The sequence below is a fragment of the Telopea speciosissima genome, chromosome 6 (genome assembly GCF_018873765.1).
Source record: "Telopea speciosissima isolate NSW1024214 ecotype Mountain lineage chromosome 6, Tspe_v1, whole genome shotgun sequence".
NCBI classification, from domain to species: Eukaryota; Viridiplantae; Streptophyta; class Magnoliopsida; order Proteales; family Proteaceae; genus Telopea; species Telopea speciosissima.
In genome coordinates, this window is record NC_057921.1 from 68,699,137 (window position 1) to 68,718,323 (window position 19,187).

Genomic DNA, 19,187 nt, shown 5'->3' on the forward strand with positions numbered 1-19,187 from the left:
GCCTAAGCGAAGAAGGTGATCGGGATTTCCTGGGATGGTATGTAGGATAGATGCACATCTTGTTGGAAATCTTTAACAGGAGGTGGGAGGTAAACAAAGAAATTCAAATGAGCTAGAGATTACTGGATTTTCACAAAACTAGCAACATAATGGATTGGAAAAATGAGAAATAGCATGCAACCATGGGAACAAGATGTTGACTGAAACTCCTCATCACCATATTATGGGAGAAGAAATAGTTGCACTGTTAATCTCGAACCAGTGAAAGCCAGCGAACGACAGTATCGCTGGTATAAGGATAGAGCCACGTTTGAGAGTAAAGCAAATAACTTGATTTAAACGATTCTGATCAACCTCGAACTCCAGTCGAATGAACAGTACAAGAAGTAGTTTGAGTCTGTAAAATATGTTCTGAATTTGACGATGTAACTATGGGAATGAAAGATATAAAAAAAAAACAATAGAAAAGATATGATGGAATCGCCACTGAGGAGCCTACTGAATCGCACCACAGAACCAAAAACAAAAAGAGAGAATTTTCATTCATTCGATAAATCATGTAGCTAGGCTGTGAAGCCATATATATATATTAAACTAAAAAGAAGGGTGGGCCTTGGCGCAACGGTAAGGTTGCTCCATTGTGACCAAGTGGTTGCGGGTTCGATTATGGAAACAGCCTCTTTGCGAAAGCAGGGGTAAGGTTGCGTACATTATGACCCTCCCCAGACCCTGCAGTGCCGGGAGCCTCGTGCACTGGGAACGCCCTTTTTATATTTTAAACTAAAAAATAACAAAGTTTGATGCATGCACAGGAGAGGGAAGAGGTAAAATAGGAAAAAAAGAGAAAATAAAGGTGGGAAAGAGATGAAATAGGATAAAAGATAGATATGCTCTATTGACGAAGCAAGGGCGTCCTGGCGTAATTGGGAGGTTGCCCTATCCTCTTTCTCACAAGAGAGAATTTTTAGGAATTTTCAGATACCTTCTTCATTATCAATTACTGTTAAATAGGTTGCTCAAAGAGGCAACCGTTAAATAACCGACACCTTAGCTTCCCATTTTGTTTAGTTACAACTTCCATTCTCTACGTGCAATACTACGTGCACAGTAACCTACTCCATAATGACTCAACAACACATATCTTCATACCAATATGTAACTACTACTATGCACAGTAACCTACTCCATAATGACTCAACAACAAATATCTTCATACCAATATGTAACTACTACTAAATACATACCACGTGGCAAGGTGCACATAACAAATTCCTTCCCCTTTAAAAGGAGCCTTGTCCTCAAGGCCGAATTTAGGGGGTGTTTTTTTTGTTTTTAAAAGTATATTGGAAGGTCTCCCCCCATGTTGCCTCGCTGCCGCATTATGATCTTGCACCTCTTTCTTGTTCAGCTTAACCTGGTCGATTTCTCATGTTTACGATGGGTGGCCATGTCTTTCTCCATTGGGTTATGGGTTGCCGTCTTCCCACCTTCTCTTGGACTGTAGCTTTTGTCTTGTCCATGCCCGATTTTGCTGACTCAATATTTTGATATGCGGAAGTCTTGGCTTTGATACTGGATGATGCGTACAAGGGTGGGAAGTGGAGAGAAAAAAAGGGAAAAAAAGGGTAGGGAAGAGATAAGGAAAGGAGATAGAAATTGAGATAGAGAGAAAATAGGGATATAGATTGGCTTTACAGACGAAGCCATGACGTCTTGGTTTATTAGGAGGTAGTCCACCTCTTCTTAAGACAAGATCTGGAGAAATAAATTTGGAATTTTCAAGTCTATCTCATTAATGGAACAACAACTATATAAAGAGTACAATGTGGTTATAATAGTTAGTACAACTCCCCACCTCTAAGTAACCAACCCCATCTTTACCACTATCAGATAACTTCTTAGTCTACTCTTTAACTCCTTAAGTTACCTCCTACTCACGTTGGTAACTCCCATACATGTCATGCCACTCCTTCTGCCATGTGGATAGCTTCCATGCAAGGTAGAGGATGCCCATGCACGTAACAACTCCTTCCCTCTTGAATTGTGGTCATGTCCTCAAGACCAAGTGCTGGAAACTGATACATCATTTTTTCAAGATCTTCCTAAGTGACTTCAGCAGGGGAAAGTCCTTGCCAGTAGATAAGAATCTGCTTGCGCTGCTTACTTGTCCGCTCATCTGAGTTTGCTTATGGCTGAGGATGCAATGTTCCATCAGACTCTTGTGTGGTTGGCAAGTCTTCTTGGATGAGTTAATGACTGCATTTCTTCTTCTTGAGTGAGACGGGAAAGTTGAAACATAAGATTGATGTGGGTATCTGATGATAGGGCCTTGCCTGGTGCTCTGATACCAGATAATACGTACAAGGGTGGGAAGTGGTAAAATAGGAAAAAAGAGAAAATAAAGGTGGGACAGAGATAAAAGATAGATAATGCTTTACTGACAAAGCAAGGGCGTCCTAGCGTAATTGGGAGGTCACATGATCCTCTCTCTCACAAGAGAGAATTTGTAGGAATTTCCAGATACTTTCTTCATTATCAATTACTATTAAATAGGTTGCTCAAAGAGGCAACCGTTACATAACTGACACCTCAGCTTCCCACTATATGTAGTTACAACTTATTCCATTCTCTACGTGCTCAGTAACGTACTCCATAATGACTCAACAATACATATCTTTATACCAATATGTAACTACTACTAAATACATACACATGGCAAGTTGCACATAACAAAGTTTAGACACAGTAAAGTACTCCTTCAAGCTGCCTGTTTTGGGGCTTCTAGATTGATTTAACTACTTGACAAATAAACCCAAATAGATAAGGAAACTTCCTACATTGGACTTCTAGACTGACTTAACTACTAGACAGAATAAACCCAACAAGACAAGGAAACTTCCTACAGTCGATGGCTAGACTGACTTAACAACTTGACAAAATAAACATAAGGGCGAGAGATCGCTGTTTGGTTGTGTAGTGCCTGCACCAGTGCAGGGGCCAATGAGAGCGGACACAAGAGCATCAACATAGATGCGGTTTTTGATTTCATGGGGTGCAGGGTGGTACTTTGCGCTCCTGGGTCTGGGCACAGAGCCACATGACCAGGTAGTGTTCTTTTTCCCTAAACATAATAGATAACGAAACTTCCTACAGTCTATGGCTGCTTTGGAAGAGTCTAATTGACCAAACACTTACATAAAAAGACCCAACTGAAAAAGGAAACCTCCCCCCCTTGCGTGGGCCAAGATGGAGTTCCTCTAACTGACTAGGAAACTGAAATAGATTAGGAATCTAAATCTAAATCAGGTCTAGAATTAAATATTACTTTCCCAGCCTGTCTAAACAGCTAAACAGAAATAAAATAAAGTAATTAATATCCTAGAACTCTTCCACAATTTGGGTTGGAGATAATATTCCTGATTTCCGGAATTCTGGAACCACAAGTCAAAAGAAAGTCTCCAACAGCTTGGCACGCCTAGATCCACAGGCTGTGGTTTGAACTAAACTTGTTCAAGGTTGAACCAGACTCAAATCAAACCGCAAAAACAGGAAACAGAAATTGGGTGGCTCTAGGAAATTTGGGTCTGTTGGCACTTGGCAATTGTGATTTGATCTCTGCAAGTGTATCTTTGGGACCAAACATAGCTGTGCCCTTTTGGCATGGAACTTTCTGTGTGACAATGCGTTTGCGTCCCCCCAGCCCTTGTTGTTTTTTTGGGTGGGGGGGGGGTGCATTTCTGCCAATTCTTCATCTTATCAAAGTCTGTCTTTAAAGGCAAGCTGTAAGCAGTTCGTTATTAAGTTTTATCCCTCCATGACGATCAAATTAACAGCAATATAATATTTAATACTACAAAAGAAGAGCTAACTATCTGGAATTTATTCATTTGGCATCATATCCTTTTCGTCATAAAGGGGGATGGGGGTGGGGTGTTGGATATGCCTTCACTTGTACCATTTCCAGCTAATTGCTTGATGATCTGTATCTTGATCTTTTTTGCATGTGAGGTAAGGTTTGCTTACTATTCCCTTCTTTATGGAAGCTGTGACTACATTGGTTGAACGTTGGTGTTAAGTTGAGTTGTATTTGCCCATTTGCTAACTAAGTGAGTTTTATTTCACCCTTGGCAGATGACAACCGCAATATCAATTGAAGATGTTCGTAGAGAAGTCAAAATTTTAAAAGCTTTATCTGGGCACCCGAATTTGGTAAAATTTTACGATGCGTGCGAGGATGCCAATAATGTCTACATTGTCATGGAGTATGTCTTTACTATTTCTTTTTCTCGTCCAGATCATATGGGGCCTTTCATGATTGAGATTTTTGTTTTATTAGATATTCTTGTTCCTATGGGTTCTGTTTTCTCCAGGTACTCACCCAATCTCTCCCTTCACCATTTTAGATTTATAAACATCCAGTGAAACTCAACAACTCCTTATCATGGCTACTTTGGGGTTGGCAAATCCTGCACCAGGGATCCACTCCACTAGATATGGGGCCATATCTTCCGCTACCTCATAAACCTATAAATTTTTTTCCTTACTATTTTAATCCAGTTTCCTTCTTCCCATCTTCTAGTTCTTTTATTTGTTCGTATTTGTAATGTTTTTTTTGCAACATTGTGTAACTCATGAAGATGAACTCTGTCAGGAGTTGACTATTAAACTCCGAGTCTTATGTCTGATCTGGAAGATTCCTTTTTAACATTCTGCATCCAAATAGTGACCATTGGTCCAGTTACGTTTCCAAGTCCTTCTGTTTATGCATTTACAACATTGCAAATGAAATTTGTCAGAACCTGACTCTTTATCCTAGTCTAATGTATGATCTAGATGCTCTTTTGATGTGTACTGCATCCAGATAGTGACAATTGATTGAATAATGTTTCCTATCCAGGATGTAATTAATCATGTTTTTTGCTTAGTCAAACTCGTTTTCTGATTCTCTGACTGGAGTCACAGATTCAAAATGTGGTATTTAATGATCTCATGATATCTTTCTGAATTTTAGTATTTTTTCCTGTCTTTTATTTTTTGTAAATCAGATTGTGTGAAGGTGGAGAACTGCTGGACAGAATTCTATCCAGGTAAGGGGGGTTGCTTATTTATCTTCATGGCAACTGGTGAAGGTTTCAATTTGATTTAATTTTACTTTTGAAGAGGAAGTTCTTATATCCATTTTTGGGTTAAAGGACTTTTTTGAAGTTTATAATATGCCAGTCATTTGTTCCAGAGGTGGAAGATACACAGAGGAAGACGCAAAAGTTATTGTTGTCCAAATTTTAAGTGTAGTTGCCTACTGTCATCTTCAAGGTGTTGTACACCGTGATTTGAAACCAGAGGTTTGCATCGATAACACTTTTTGATTAATAAAGGCAATTATACTTCGTTATAACACTTTATTATTACCAAATAGAATGGGATTTCCCCTACTGTTTCACCTTCCTCCTACCTTTCTACTGACATTTCTTGTTCTTGACTGTGGAACAGAATTTTCTTTTTACAACTAGAGATGAAGATGCTCCAATGAAGCTTATTGATTTTGGTCTTTCCGACTTTATCAGACCAGGTAATGCTTAGGCGTCTGTTATGATTTATATTTACTGAAGTTCATTGATGAACACTCCTCCAGTCATTATATACTGCCTTGCAATGAGAAGTTGAAACAATGATGCATCACCTCTTAGAGGAAGTGTGCTTTTATTACCTTATTTTTTGGGTAATTCTGTTATTCTTCTTGGAAGGCTAAAATTCCTTGAAAGTCCTTCTTCCATGAAAGGGCGAAAGAGGAAAATAGGTAGAATGAAGAATTAGGATGTAGAAACTATTAAGGTTTTTAGTTGCTTAGTTTTTTATAGTGGCAGATATTAAGCAGTTTTTATTCAATGTTGTTGGTGCTGTTTCATGGGTTCTGTTGCACTTGTGTTCCATGTAGCCATAGCCATGGAGAGTTGGTTGAACTTTGGTTCTCAGGTCCTCCATGTCAGTCGAGCTGATTCAATGAATTTCCACAACTTTGGTATCTTTGCCTCTGAGTGTACTATAATATTCACTCCATAGATTTTTCTTTCGGTTTGAAAGAAAAATCTTTTCATGAAGGTCATACACTCATACAGTTGGGACATGTTCTTATCTTGAGAAAAGTTCTCCTTTAAATCATCCCAGACACCTTCTGTAGTGGTGTGAAACATAACATTAGTAGCCAATGAGGGTTCCATGCTATTTCAAGTCAGACAAGTAAAATATCATTCTCATGCATCCACTCGTTATGTCCTGCATCATCTGTGGATATGGAGAATGGAGATGAATATAGATATTCCAATTTACCTTCGGCATTAATATCTACCTTGACAGTTTTTTTGTTCCCAGAGCAGATAATTGGAAGCACTATTTAACTTAATGATAATTTGGACATTAACAGTGTGTCTAGAGGGTTTAGAGTCTCCATTGTAGCAATAAAGATAGAAGATGAGCAACCAAATCGATCACAAAGTAGACCAAATTGTAGAGCACAGAGAATAACCCTCTGAATTGTAGGATATAATGCATACAACAATTGCTCAATCCACAGGGCAAAACCAGCAGAAATAATTACAGTGATCCGAGTAAATCAGATTAGGAAAAAAAATACTGCTGGAGAGAGAAAATACCATGTGCTAATAACCAGAGAACTTAAAATCGCAGGGGGTAAACAAAGTCTGATCTCTGTGAAATTTATACCACATTTGCTGCTGATAGTAGATAATACTTCTGCAGAATTTCACTGGAGTCTGATAAGAGGACAAGAGTTCCTTGAAAAAACCTTCCAGAATTAGGGACTCAAGAACATGTAGAAAAGTGATCTGATGACCAAGAAAATAGAAGATTTCATTTCAAATTACTGAACAAATCATCATATGTAGTTCATAGGAGAAGGGAAATCCAGCAACAGCGTTAAATAGCAGTCACAGGGAAACAAAACCCATACACATGGAGAGAAAACCTTCTTGCGCAGTAAGGGTTAGGTGTAGAAATCAATCCCTAAGGATAAGCAGCAGCAGCACATTGATGTAGCCTACTAAGTAAAAGAATACCAAGAGGACCCCTACCGATACTACTTAACAACTTAACAGGCATGAATTTTGAGGCTACTCTGTTAGCAATCCTTTCTGTCTAGAGATGGACAATGTAGAGTAACAGACTAATCAATTCAAATCTGGCAGAAAGAATTGCCTGACCTATAGAAAGAGGTACGGATGTCTCATTGAACTGGTATCAATGCGTTAAGATGCTAATTGGAATTATCTTGAAATATGTGAACATCGGATGGCTCAGGGCTTGAAAGTGGTGAAAACATGTGCTGCTTGTGCATTTTACTTCAATTGTGGTCATGACCATGTGACTTGGTGCCCATGTCTTGTTTTTTTTTTTAAGCATGATTGAATCCTCTTTCTAGGGGATTCCGATTTACCTCAAGGTTGACTATAGACATGGAAGTTTGTTTTTTATAGGGTTGTTTTATGTAATGGGCCGTTTCTATTTTTAGGATTCTTTATTTGTTAGTTGATTAGATTTCTATTAGGATTTTATTTTATCTCTAGAAGACTTTGGTGTAATCGATTTGAAGTTTATAAATAATGAAAAAAAGGACTGAATACAGCCTAGTCGAGTTTGAGAAAAAAAGAATGAGCTTGATTATAGCCATTAATGGCTGTGAGAGACAGGTATGGTGAGAGGCTGTGGGTGAGAGACCCAGGAGACAGTGGGATATTCGATCCAATCCTATCCTCTTTGTTTCTATTTCAATCAATTTCATTGTGTGATCTGCTACAAGTTCTTCAATTGTTGCCTAGTATTTTGAAGATTAAATCAGCATTAAACTTTATTCAAAAAGATCCTGTCTGGGGCTAGGTCCTTCGTGATCCAGCTCTACATTAGCCCGTGGAAAAGCCGTTGGAATGTAGCAGTTGGAAACGTTTTGGAAAGAGTGCATTAAATGCTCATCATCATGACTACATCAATTTCATGACTTCTGGAATCTCATTTTTTACTTCATTTATTACTCTAATACTTGTTATGATTGTATTCAATTTAGGTGAAAGTTCAAAATAGATCTATCTACTGGGGGAGGTGGGGGGAAGAAAGAAATCTTATTGTATGTTCAAAAATAGCTTTTTGTTAAAAACCTTTAGCTTTTGTTTTGTGCAGATGAAAGACTCAATGATATTGTTGGCAGTGCATATTATGTTGCACCTGAAGTCCTCCACAGATCATACTGTATGGAAGCAGATATTTGGAGTATTGGTGTCATAACATTTATCTTGTTATGTGGAAGTAGACCTTTCTGGGCACGTACAGAGTCGGGGATTTTCCGTGCTGTTTTAAGAGCTGATCCGAACTTTGATGATTCACCTTGGCCTTCGGTATCGCCAGAAGCCAAAGATTTTGTTAAAAGGCTTTTGAACAAGGACCACAGGAAAAGAATGACAGCAGCACAAGCTCTGAGTAAGTTGCCAATTCCATTGTCTTCTGCATTTCTGGTGGACAATTGCATTAATTTGACCAGACATTGTAAGTTAGATGCTGGAGATTGAGTATATCTAGTTCAAGTCTCATCTGTTTGTGATGTTTGTTATCTATGAATACTAACGAATGCTCATATTTTGGCAGCTCACCCGTGGCTGCGAGGTAAAACCTGTTCTGTGCCTCTAGATACATTGATCTATAAGTTAGTCAAGTCATACCTTCGAGCCACTCCTTTCAAACGGGCAGCATTAAAGGTAGTGCCCTCTTTTGTCATGGTTTGTAATTGTGTTTTTCATTTTCCATTGACAAGCTACTGCTACTGATGGTGGGGCAATGCTGATCTGTCACATCATGAAATCACTCGAACTCTGCTGGTTGCTTAGCTATTTGCTTATGGCCTTTGAGAAAATTTGATTGTCTTTGTTTTTTGGGTGTTTTGCATGTTAAAGTGTTTTATTAGGATCGAGTTCGTTTATTCTGTTTTGTACTGTGTGACAATGAGTATGTAGTACAGTCGGTATTGGGTATTGTATCAGAAGGGTGATTTTAAGAGATGTATCGTATTGGAGAGACACAAGATACGCATGAAAATGGTCAAGAAACACATGGATGTGCTTAGGATACATGCAATATACTGTTTTGAAGCATAAAATACCTTGTTTCGATCAGTTTGATGCAAGATTTGACTTGTTTTTACCTAACCTAGTGATGCACAACGCCCCCCCACCCCCCAAAAAAAAAAAAAAAAAAAAAAAAAAGAGAGAGATTTGCAACTTTACTTCTTTTCCGCCTACATCTGTTTCAATCCGTGATTCGAGCAGTACAAATCCCCAAAAGTTGTTGAAATGGTGAAAACTAGGGTCTTTTTTAAAAAAAAATCCTAGATGATCTTCCCCCAATTCAGATCGAAGAAAAAGTTTCCAAGGTCTTCTATTGCTCTTGGTTTCATTTGTCATGGATTTGTTTTGCGGGTTTAAAGGAGGAATATTTAGTGTATCTTACCTGTATGTATCCATATTGGTCCTGTATTGGACCGTATCGGTCGATACAGGGAAGATACAGTTGTTTTTAAAAAATAAGTATCATATCGGTTCTCACCAATACTGATACGTATCGGCCGATATGGCACGATGCATAGCGATACTTAAAACCCTAAGTACAGTTACGTGTAAGTTGGAAAAAATTTATACTTTCTCTATGGCTCTGTGCTGCGTAGTTGGACGTCTTTTATATCTTTTACATTTCCTAATTTCCAGACACTACACTCCCCGTCCCCCACGCCCTCCCCCTTCTCCCTGGTTTCAAGTATTGCAATTGAATGCAGCTCAGCTGGGTCATCTTTGGGCTGGATTGGGATAGGCAGTGTCCAAGCAGAACGGATCCTGAGTTTTAACCCCCTCCCCCCTTTTAAAAAAAAAAAAAAAGGCTATATTGTGGATGTTATGTTTTTACCATTCCTCCCCTTAATTTTTTTGAGAGCAATCAATTCAATTGTCACGGTCTCAACCGGCAATATATGTACTGTATCCTATATCGTAATGCATAAACTGTATCATTACCTCATCCTCCCTTGAGAGAACTGTAGCTCTGAAATTTTTTTTTTGGGGAGGTGTGGGGGTAGAGATGAAGAGGTACAATTGTGGGAGTAGAGCTCTTTATTGCCATTAGACTTGCACTATGATGATACTTTTATTGAGTACCCAAGCAACCCAAAGCCTATGCCCCAAGAAGGATGGGGGGTGGGACTTGGGAGGTCTACTTCATCAGTCTCCCACTATTTATTCTACTCTCTGAAGAGGGTGGTGTATCCAAGAATTTGAGTTGGAGGCTTTCTAATATTGGTTGTCGTTAAGAAATAAATTGAATAAGAAGCGTATTAAAAAATTGCTTTGTAGTAGTAAGATTTTAGTTGTTGATTTTTAATCAGATGATTTATTGTTGCTAATGGATGAGAAGATCCCTTTTGCTGTACACCATAACTACTTTTGTTTAGGTGTAGTTAGATAATTGTCAATGAATTGGTAGAAATCATCTATCATAAAATCAAACCTAATGGGTACTTATTGCTGGTCGTGCTAATTTATTGGTTGTGGATTTATAGGTCATTGGACTATTTAAGGGGCAGGAGTCAAAAGTGTCTGGAGTGTTGTTTGATGGACGTATTCCTTTAAAATTCAAAGATTAATTTTATAGAACAGTTATACGACCAGCAATGATGTATGGAACTGAATGTTGAGTGTAAAAACAACATATAGATAAATTTAGTGTAGTTAAAATGAGGATGTTGAGATGGAGAGTGGTAAAATTAGAAAGGATAAAATAAGGAATGAACAAATTAGAGCTTTAGGAATATCTCCAATACATGATAAGTTGCAAGACAGTTGTTTGAGGTGGCATGAACATGTGCAACGGAGGCTTTTAAATGCTCCAGTATAGAGGGGTGATTTGATTCAGATTGAAGGAGCTAAAAGAGCCAGGGGTAGGCCTAAAATGACTCTTGGAGTAGTGGTGAGGAAAGACATGCATAGCTTAGGACTAGTAGCTTTGAATAGAGCTGATTGGAGGAGAAGGATCCATATAGCCGGCCCCATTTAGTTGGGATAAGGATGGGTTGAGTTGAGTTGGGAGTCATAAGTGTCGGCACACTGGAACATGTAATTGCATAGTGAAGCTTCACTTTGTGTCAGCTACCAGTTTACACACTTATTTTCATGTAATTAACCTGATCATTGTTCAAGAAAGACATTGTTGTTTGTGTCAATGGAATTAGAAGGCCCATTTGAGGGATCTGTGAGTTCTGTTATAGGTGATGAAATTGTCAATTGTTTATCAGGGTAAACAGCAGTGGATTCAGTTCAGTTCATAGAATCCCATTAGTCAGATGGCTTTTATTTGGCTACAGCTGTGAGTGAGAAAGCATGGCTAAAATTGGTGATGAGAAACTACACCAGTTTCATGGTGTAGTTATCACCAAGTGGGGAGGACTTGTCCTGTTTGAGTAACAGACTAACAGCAGGTGAAATCCAGCTCAAAGGAATCTGGTGGCAGTCATAGCATCCCTGAGGAAGCAACAGAGTTTCATCTGTGGGAGGAAAATGTGTTAAAGGATCCATTATTACCCGAGCCTTAACATATTCTTAATCAAAAAGGAGCTGAAAACTTGAAGTGGCTGTGCATACTCCAACAATCCTTTAGTGATTGTGATTGCTTGAAGTTCATGCTTAGGTGGTTTGTCTCCTGTTTCTCTTGTGTCCATTGTAAACTATTAGATGGTTCTTGATGGAAAAGGTACCCCCTTGGGAGTGGGTAATGTAGTCTTAGATAGGTAGGAGACCTACTAGGAGCCAGATAACAGGATCACTAGCAAAAGGGGTTGCTGGTTCGAATGGACAGCATTAGGCTTTAGGTAAATTCTAGGGTTTAGGATGGGAATTTGGGAATGGGTCTTATATAGGTTTAATATGCAGGTCTAGGGGGTTATTATGAGATAAAAATAATTGGATTTGGTTAAGTTTGAAAATCTGCAGAATTAGGGTTAGGGTTTTGGGTTTTAGGTTTAAGGATCTAGGCTGAAAACTGGGGTTTAGATGGTCAGATGGGACTCAAATTGGGATCGAGTGTAGGAGGAAGAGGGAGGGATGTTTGCTGGAAGTTTGGCACAGATCTGATGGTTGGAAGGTGAATGCTTGGGGATCAAGCTAAAATTCGAAGGAATAGTTGCAGGTTTAATGGAGGGGATGGAAGGCTGGCTGTAGTGATCCGATTGGGTCGATGGGAAAGGATGGATTAGGTTAGAGGATGAAGAGGAGAAGGATATATGCAGGAAACTAAATTACTTACTGGTTTGATCTCCTTCAAAGGCAGCAGCAGCAGCAGTTTGAAGAAGCTCGATTGAAGAAGAAGAAGAACCTCCTGGTACTGGACAAACACAAGGAGTCGCAGGAGTCCACCCACCCTATCCACTTTGAGATCCACAAGGATATACACTCACAAAGAGCAGCAGCAATGACAAAGGCAACAAGCATAAGCTGAGTTTTTATTAATCAAAATTCGTATTCAATGTTGGCCTCCCTTACAAACTTATATAGAAGACTCAAAAATAGACTTAGACACTAAAAAGGAAAGGCCTAACTCTATCCCTAACCTATTAGGTAACTTAAACTGAATAAGAAACTAGAATACTAAAGGAAATAGACTCAAACATGGCTGGACTTATAGAGTCCTAATCCAGCCCAACTTACATCACATGACTACTTAAGTTGTCACATGACCACTTAACCAAGTCACATGATTACTTAAATTGAACCAATTGGATGCAACCAATTTGAACCGGTTCAATTAAAAAACATAAAAATAAACTAAGTATTGGGCTAATACCGTATGCAACCTATATACCCCTAGTTTAGGCTCATGAAAGTGGCCTATTACATAGAAAACCCTTGGGATCAAAAGTCCAACATATATATATCCCAACCCTAGACTTATTCCTAATAAAAGAAGCCTAGTTTGGTGATAATTCTGCATCAGTGGGCTTTACTTTAATTCTATTGGTTACTTGAAATATGCTGGCAGAATTAAGGGAAACACAAATTCATGTATGGTTTGAGGTAGTTGAGTCTTGCAAAAATTGGCAAGGATTCTCTAACTTCTTTGTCTATTATTGTTATGATATTGAGCTAGGCCTTTGCCTTCTATCAAAATAAGATTTTTGGTGGATAAAAGAACTCTGTTTTCTTATGCTCGGCCATAGTTTTTTTTTTGGATGAAAAAAGGAAAATATATTACTGGAAGGATAAGAGTGTCTGAACAATATTGTGATGGCGAACAACTTGTTCTTTGTGGACTGCTATACATATTTTGTTATAAAATTTGCAAAGCTAGAAACTATGCTCGGCCATAGTTTCTCTTGCTGTATTAATTGTTTTTCCTTTTGTGTGTTGATGATGTTAATTTTTGAACTGCCTGGGTCAGCTGACCAAAATTACCTGAATTGTAGAGTTAATCACTACGTAGTTTTCAACTATGTTTAAAATTTTTTATCATTCTGTATAGTGGATGTACTAAAACATTTGCCTTGTGATGAATGGCTTTAGTAGGAAGTTGAAGTACGTTACAACTGTATCTTGTGCACTGTTAACGTTTTGTTGGATAAATGTCATGCTGTCATCCTCTTCTGCTTTGAAGAGGAAGGTGTATATACTGGAATTATCATTGGTTTCTGCTCTAGACAACAGCCTGCTTTTTTCTTCTTAGTACTTTTGCTTTAAAGCTTGATATTCTTATGGCTGCAGGCTCTGTCAAAAGCGCTAACTGAGGATGAACTCGTGTACCTTAAGGCTCAGTATAGGCTGTTGGAACCACATAAAGATGGGCGTGTTTCTCTTGAGAACTTCAAAATGGTCTGTTGGTTTCTTTTTCAATTTTTTTTTGGTTTTACTTTACTCTCCTTTTGAAATTTAGTGCTTCATTTTCTTACTTGAGCATTTAAAGTGTCATCTTGGGTTTTATTTTATTGCTCAATGGAGTGCCGCTGCCATTTAATGACAATTTTTCATAAATACTGTTGCTGGCATCTTATTCATATTGCACTTTTCTTTCTACCCTTATGCTGTGCACTGTGCAGGCTCTCATGCGAAATGCAACTGATGCCATGAAGGAGTCAAGAGTTCCTGACATTTTAAACACTGTAAGACCTTTCGATACTTTTTGGTGCCTACAGTTGAGATTTTTTGTTCATGACATGAGATGTTATGGTCCATGTTTAAAGTGCATTTTATTCTTGTTGGAATTAGAAGAATAGATTGATTCAAACCTGTGGATCGAGGATGAATTCAACACTTTGGTTATGAATACAGTTGAATTTTGTGGTGTGGATCTGGTTGTTTAGATTCACTTAGTACAAACCTAGATTTAGCCTGCTTTGAAGTTATCCTAGTTTCAAAATTTCACAACATGCATCTTGAATTTACCTAGGGTTGGCTTACTCCTAATGTGATCTGTCAACTTCACATGAATACTGCATGAAAATAATGAGTTTGGGTTTATTGTTAATGATGTTCAGGTCAATTTTCATGCCTAACCTGCTTAATGGATGGATTGTGTTCAATCTGAGGGTGTGACAACCTATTTGTCAGGTTGAAATTTTCTATTAGTAGTAATTAACTATATACTAAAAACCACTAGGTAGAGTATCTCTTTTTACTCATGTATGATGCCTGTATTCAAGACATCTTAATGTAATTCATGAACAAATTTCAAGTTTATTAACCTTAATCTGTTTGTCTTTTATTGTGTCACATTCCTTTTGTTTTTTGTTTTGTTTTGTTTTGTTTTTTTTTGTTTTTTTTTTTTTTGGAGCACAACCTGAACATGACCTGTTTATTGGATCAGCCAGGCATGTGCATTCACTAAATGGGTCATTTTTGTCATATTTCAACATGATTATTAAATGTGGTGGGCTCGTGTTGTGGGAATACCTGCTTATATGCACATCTTCAGTCTTGACACAAACGAAGCTGTCAGGACATGACATTTGCGACCCCTAAATTTACTTTGGCAGTCTGAGAATCATAACAAGAGCTCTTTGTTGTATTGATACTGTCAAAAAATAAACTTCTGTTTCGAGTTTGACCTTCTTCCTTATTGCATAAAATGAAGTTTTGCTGTCAATGAATCAACAAACCATTTTGAATTCAATCTCCCTTCACTCAAAAGTTTGTTATCTAACAAGCTGAGTTGACACAAATTCTGAACTCACAAGTAGGTCATTTGTCTTTCTGGTAGTGTCCAATATTCGACACTGAAGGTTTGCATCTTATCCTTTTAAGTTTGTTGTGGTTATCCCAAATCCTGATGAATAATAATAAATTGTTTATTATTGGGGAACGGTTTTCATACTAAGTCTAATGGCTGAATTGTTAATGTATTGATACATGACTGTTTGAAACCTTTCACCTTAATATTATTATAATTATAATTATTCGTAGGCAAAAATTTTCATGTACGGCTGTGCACATTAAATACAGTGAGATGGGCATCTAAAATAACCAAAACATCTCCGCCCCCTATAAAATGAAGTAGACGGGAGGAATCTCCCGAGCATGAATCCCTACCAAACTTACAACAGTTGCTTTATGATGGAATCATGAGTAATATGTAAACTTTTATTTTCTCAGATGGAACAACTTTCTTATGGAAAAATGGACTTTGAAGAGTTCTGCGCTGCAGCAATCAGCACATACCAACTGGAGGCTCTTGAAAAGTGGGAGCAGATTGCGAGCGAGGCTTTTGAATATTTTGAACAGGAAGGGAATAGAGTTGTATCAGTGGAGGAATTAGCACGGGTATGTGTACCTATGGCTTCAAGCAAATAAATTATGGGAAAAAGAACGCTGCTTGTTTGCGCCCTTTACGGCCCAGACACATGGGCTGGCTAAATGACCACCCTGCCTCCCATGTTGGATGCCTGGGTGCACTTGCTGGAGCCACGGGACCAAGCAGCTTTCTTTCTCTCATAAATTATAAATGTATTTCATCCATGGTAAAAATTGGTAAACAATTCACCAAAAAAAAAAAATAATAAATTTGATAAACCATTTATGCAGGAAATGAATCTTGGCCCCACTGCTCACTCAATCCTTAACGACTGGATCAGAAGCTCAGATGGCAAGCTCAGCTTTCTTGGGTACACCAAATTTTTGCATGGTGTGACAATACGAAGCTCAAATACAAGACATCAGTAATTTGTGTAGCTCTGGTTGCATATAATTGTTTCAAAGGTAATGGCATGGAAAGGTTTATAATTTATTTTTTTTTTGGCTAGAAATGTGTGTAAATGAAATTTTTAGTCAAATTTTTTTTTTGGTAAAATTTTACTAGTCAATTCAGATGAGAGGTTCTTGAGGCAATTCAAAATGGATTGATCCAGCTGACATGGTATAGTTCCATAGTATGGTGATGACTGATGAGTTGGGGCCTGAAGCGGATAATTCCATCACCTTACGGGGATACATAACCATCGATGGAAATCCGTTTATAAAATTTGTCTAGGCGGAACCAATCCATCAGCCTGTACAAAACAATGTGAAACCACCATTCAGTGAAGGAGAGGAAACCCGTTTGAAGTCTGGATTCATGTTGAGATGGGAGTGGAGCAATAGGTCTAATTCTTAACATTGGCCATGTCAAAACCTTGGGGCGTCATTGTTCACAAAAGCAAAATGTTTGTCAAATTTTTATGCTTTATATGAGGGATCACATTAAAGGCCCTACTCAGAGAGCTCAACAAGATTATGTATCTGGCATGAGATAGTGGCTAGGATCTTACAGGAAAAATCAACAGATTTTGGACCCTCCAAAAGGTAGCCTCCTTTTTAGAGAGAGAGAATTCAATGGAGGAGGCTTTCAGAATGGGCATAAATCCCATTGAGATGGAGATAGCAGGCAAAGAGGGTTGTACTCAAAGTATAGGTTAAATTTCATCCCCAATCTAAAACTATATATGTCGGTAACTGAATGTCAATCTGCAAGAATAAGGATTCACGATTGATTGGGGGGGGAGAGGGAGTTAATAGCCAAGAGACCCAAACTCGAGACGTCATGGTGAGCATGGGCATGAAGCGTCCCACAGCTCACCAATTGCGCTAAGCAGCTGTGGTTACACCATCAATAGATGCAACCTTTTCAGAACAAAAAACCATACCATTGCAGAATGACATAATATATATGATCTGTTTGTTGCAGTCCACCATGGCCACTTTAAATATATTTCAATGGTCAAACTTCTATAAATAGAACCACAAATATAAGACTGTAGATCGCATACCGATCGAATTCCCTCCAATTCCTCACATAGGAGCAGAAATGACCACCCTACACCACCTTGGGCAGTGTGTTCAGGAAGGGGGTAGGGTGGTCATTTTTGCTCCTATGTGAGGAATTGGGGCGGGCAGCAAATTGGAGGTGATAACGATTCATCGACTACATAGTTGACGGAGCCAACAAGAGTAGGAGAAAAACACCAAAACCTTTTACCCCACTAAGTGCAGTGGATTATTCGGCTTTAGTGTTAAGCTGTGGTCGCGGCGTTGGTGATAATTAGGGTTAGAGTTGGAAAAGGAAAGGGAGGTGATGGTTGAGACTAGGATTGAGAGGGGTAAATTTGGAATTTATTTAATTGGGAGTATGACTAAACCAAAAACCCAAAACATCCTTTTTAAAAGAATGGGTACCTCATAAATCCTTTTAACAAAGATTGGGTACCTCAAGTGTATTTTACCTAAAAAAAAATAAAAATGCAAAGATCAGAATTCACGTACATTTTTGGCATTTATGTTTTAACGAAAGGTTTTGCTAACCTCAAAAGACTTCGTAAATTATTCTGATGGTTCAAAATGCCTCACCTGGGATCATGGTTCAAGTAATCGGTAACGGTAGAGATCGATACCGATTTTTTATCAATACGATAATTATCCAGGGGTATTGACCAAGGGTAAGAATGTAATTAAAATAAAATTTTATTGAAATTTAGAGATTAAATTGTTTGATCAGGACTGATATGAGCTGATCTGAATTGGTATCGTATCAATATCGATTGATACCCATCTCGATACCAATTACTAAAACTGTCTCGGAGTAAGGGGATTGGTATTGTAAAATAGAGGTGGATAAAAAATAAAGAACCAAGATTTCCTTCACCCATGGTGAATGTCTTTCAACAATGGAATCCTCCTCTTGGATGGGATTCTGAGAACAATAAAGAGTAGTTCGGGACTTTCAACATACATGGTATGGGTAGGTAATTATGATGGGTAGATTTGTAGGAGTGTCTACTACAGGTGAAGGGAAACTTTCAATTTTTAATCTCTCTCTCTTATTCGAAGAAGAGGCATGTCTTCGAAGTTTGATCTCGTTAAGATAATCAGAAATTTAGAGTTTGTGATTCGTCACGATTGGAGAGCAAGACAGTCAAAAATCCCCATTTTAGTTGAGGGCCATTAAGAGTCTTTAACACTAATCATACCAAAAGGCATGCCACAATTAGAATTTGACTAAAATTAAAATTTAATAGAAAAAATAAACAGACAAATAAAAATTATGGATATACAAGGTTGGGGTTTGAACCGTTGGGTATAGGAGGCTAGGAGGCATGAATCCTTCCTTCACTTTTGGTGAATTCATTACTCTTTAGTCAAAAAACCACTCCACTTGAGCCCCATTAAACCCTTTTCTCTAAACAAAAATCATGCCTTTTTTAGAATTTGATCAAAAAGTAAACAAGAAAAAAAGGTTGGATACGGTTCACAACTTGCATTTTGCATTTAATTTAATAGACCCCTCCCAAGTCCCACCCTACCCACCAACCCAATAAGTGATAAATCTCATACATGATACCCCCATGGTCTGTCTCATAATCATGTTTAGCAAGGTGTGAGGAAATGCATGATCTGAAAATGCTTAGGTATGAATTTTTATGATCCTCTATAAAATTCAAAGATGCACAATTTATTCAACTTTAGAACCTTAATATCTCACTCAATATTCAACAATTAGCATGTGAAGGAATAAATTGTGGAAAGAATGATGAGAGATTAGAAGAGAAGATAAGTTTAACTGATTCAAACTTAAACGTGTCTGAATTAATAATCGCTTGGTCAAATGGGAAGATGTCAATTGCTAAATTA

General features: G+C 38.1%; 1 protein-coding gene across 3 annotated transcripts in view; it reads left to right on the forward strand.

Moving 5' to 3' along the window:
- Positions 1-16,298, forward strand: part of LOC122664402 (CDPK-related kinase 3-like) — a 31,150-nt gene extending 14,852 nt beyond the window's left edge. For all 3 annotated transcript variants that reach the window (XM_043860199.1, XM_043860200.1, XM_043860198.1), the window contains 10 exons: positions 4,132-4,262; positions 5,046-5,087; positions 5,234-5,342; positions 5,491-5,569; positions 8,188-8,484; positions 8,650-8,759; positions 13,797-13,904; positions 14,129-14,191; positions 15,681-15,848; positions 16,110-16,298. In XM_043860199.1, the coding sequence (XP_043716134.1) occupies positions 4,132-4,262; positions 5,046-5,087; positions 5,234-5,342; positions 5,491-5,569; positions 8,188-8,484; positions 8,650-8,759; positions 13,797-13,904; positions 14,129-14,191; positions 15,681-15,848; positions 16,110-16,247 (1,245 nt within the window). In that variant the 3' untranslated portion in view covers positions 16,248-16,298. The remainder of the gene's footprint in view (positions 1-4,131; positions 4,263-5,045; positions 5,088-5,233; positions 5,343-5,490; positions 5,570-8,187; positions 8,485-8,649; positions 8,760-13,796; positions 13,905-14,128; positions 14,192-15,680; positions 15,849-16,109) is intronic.
- Positions 16,299-19,187: the final 2,889 nt, after the last annotated feature.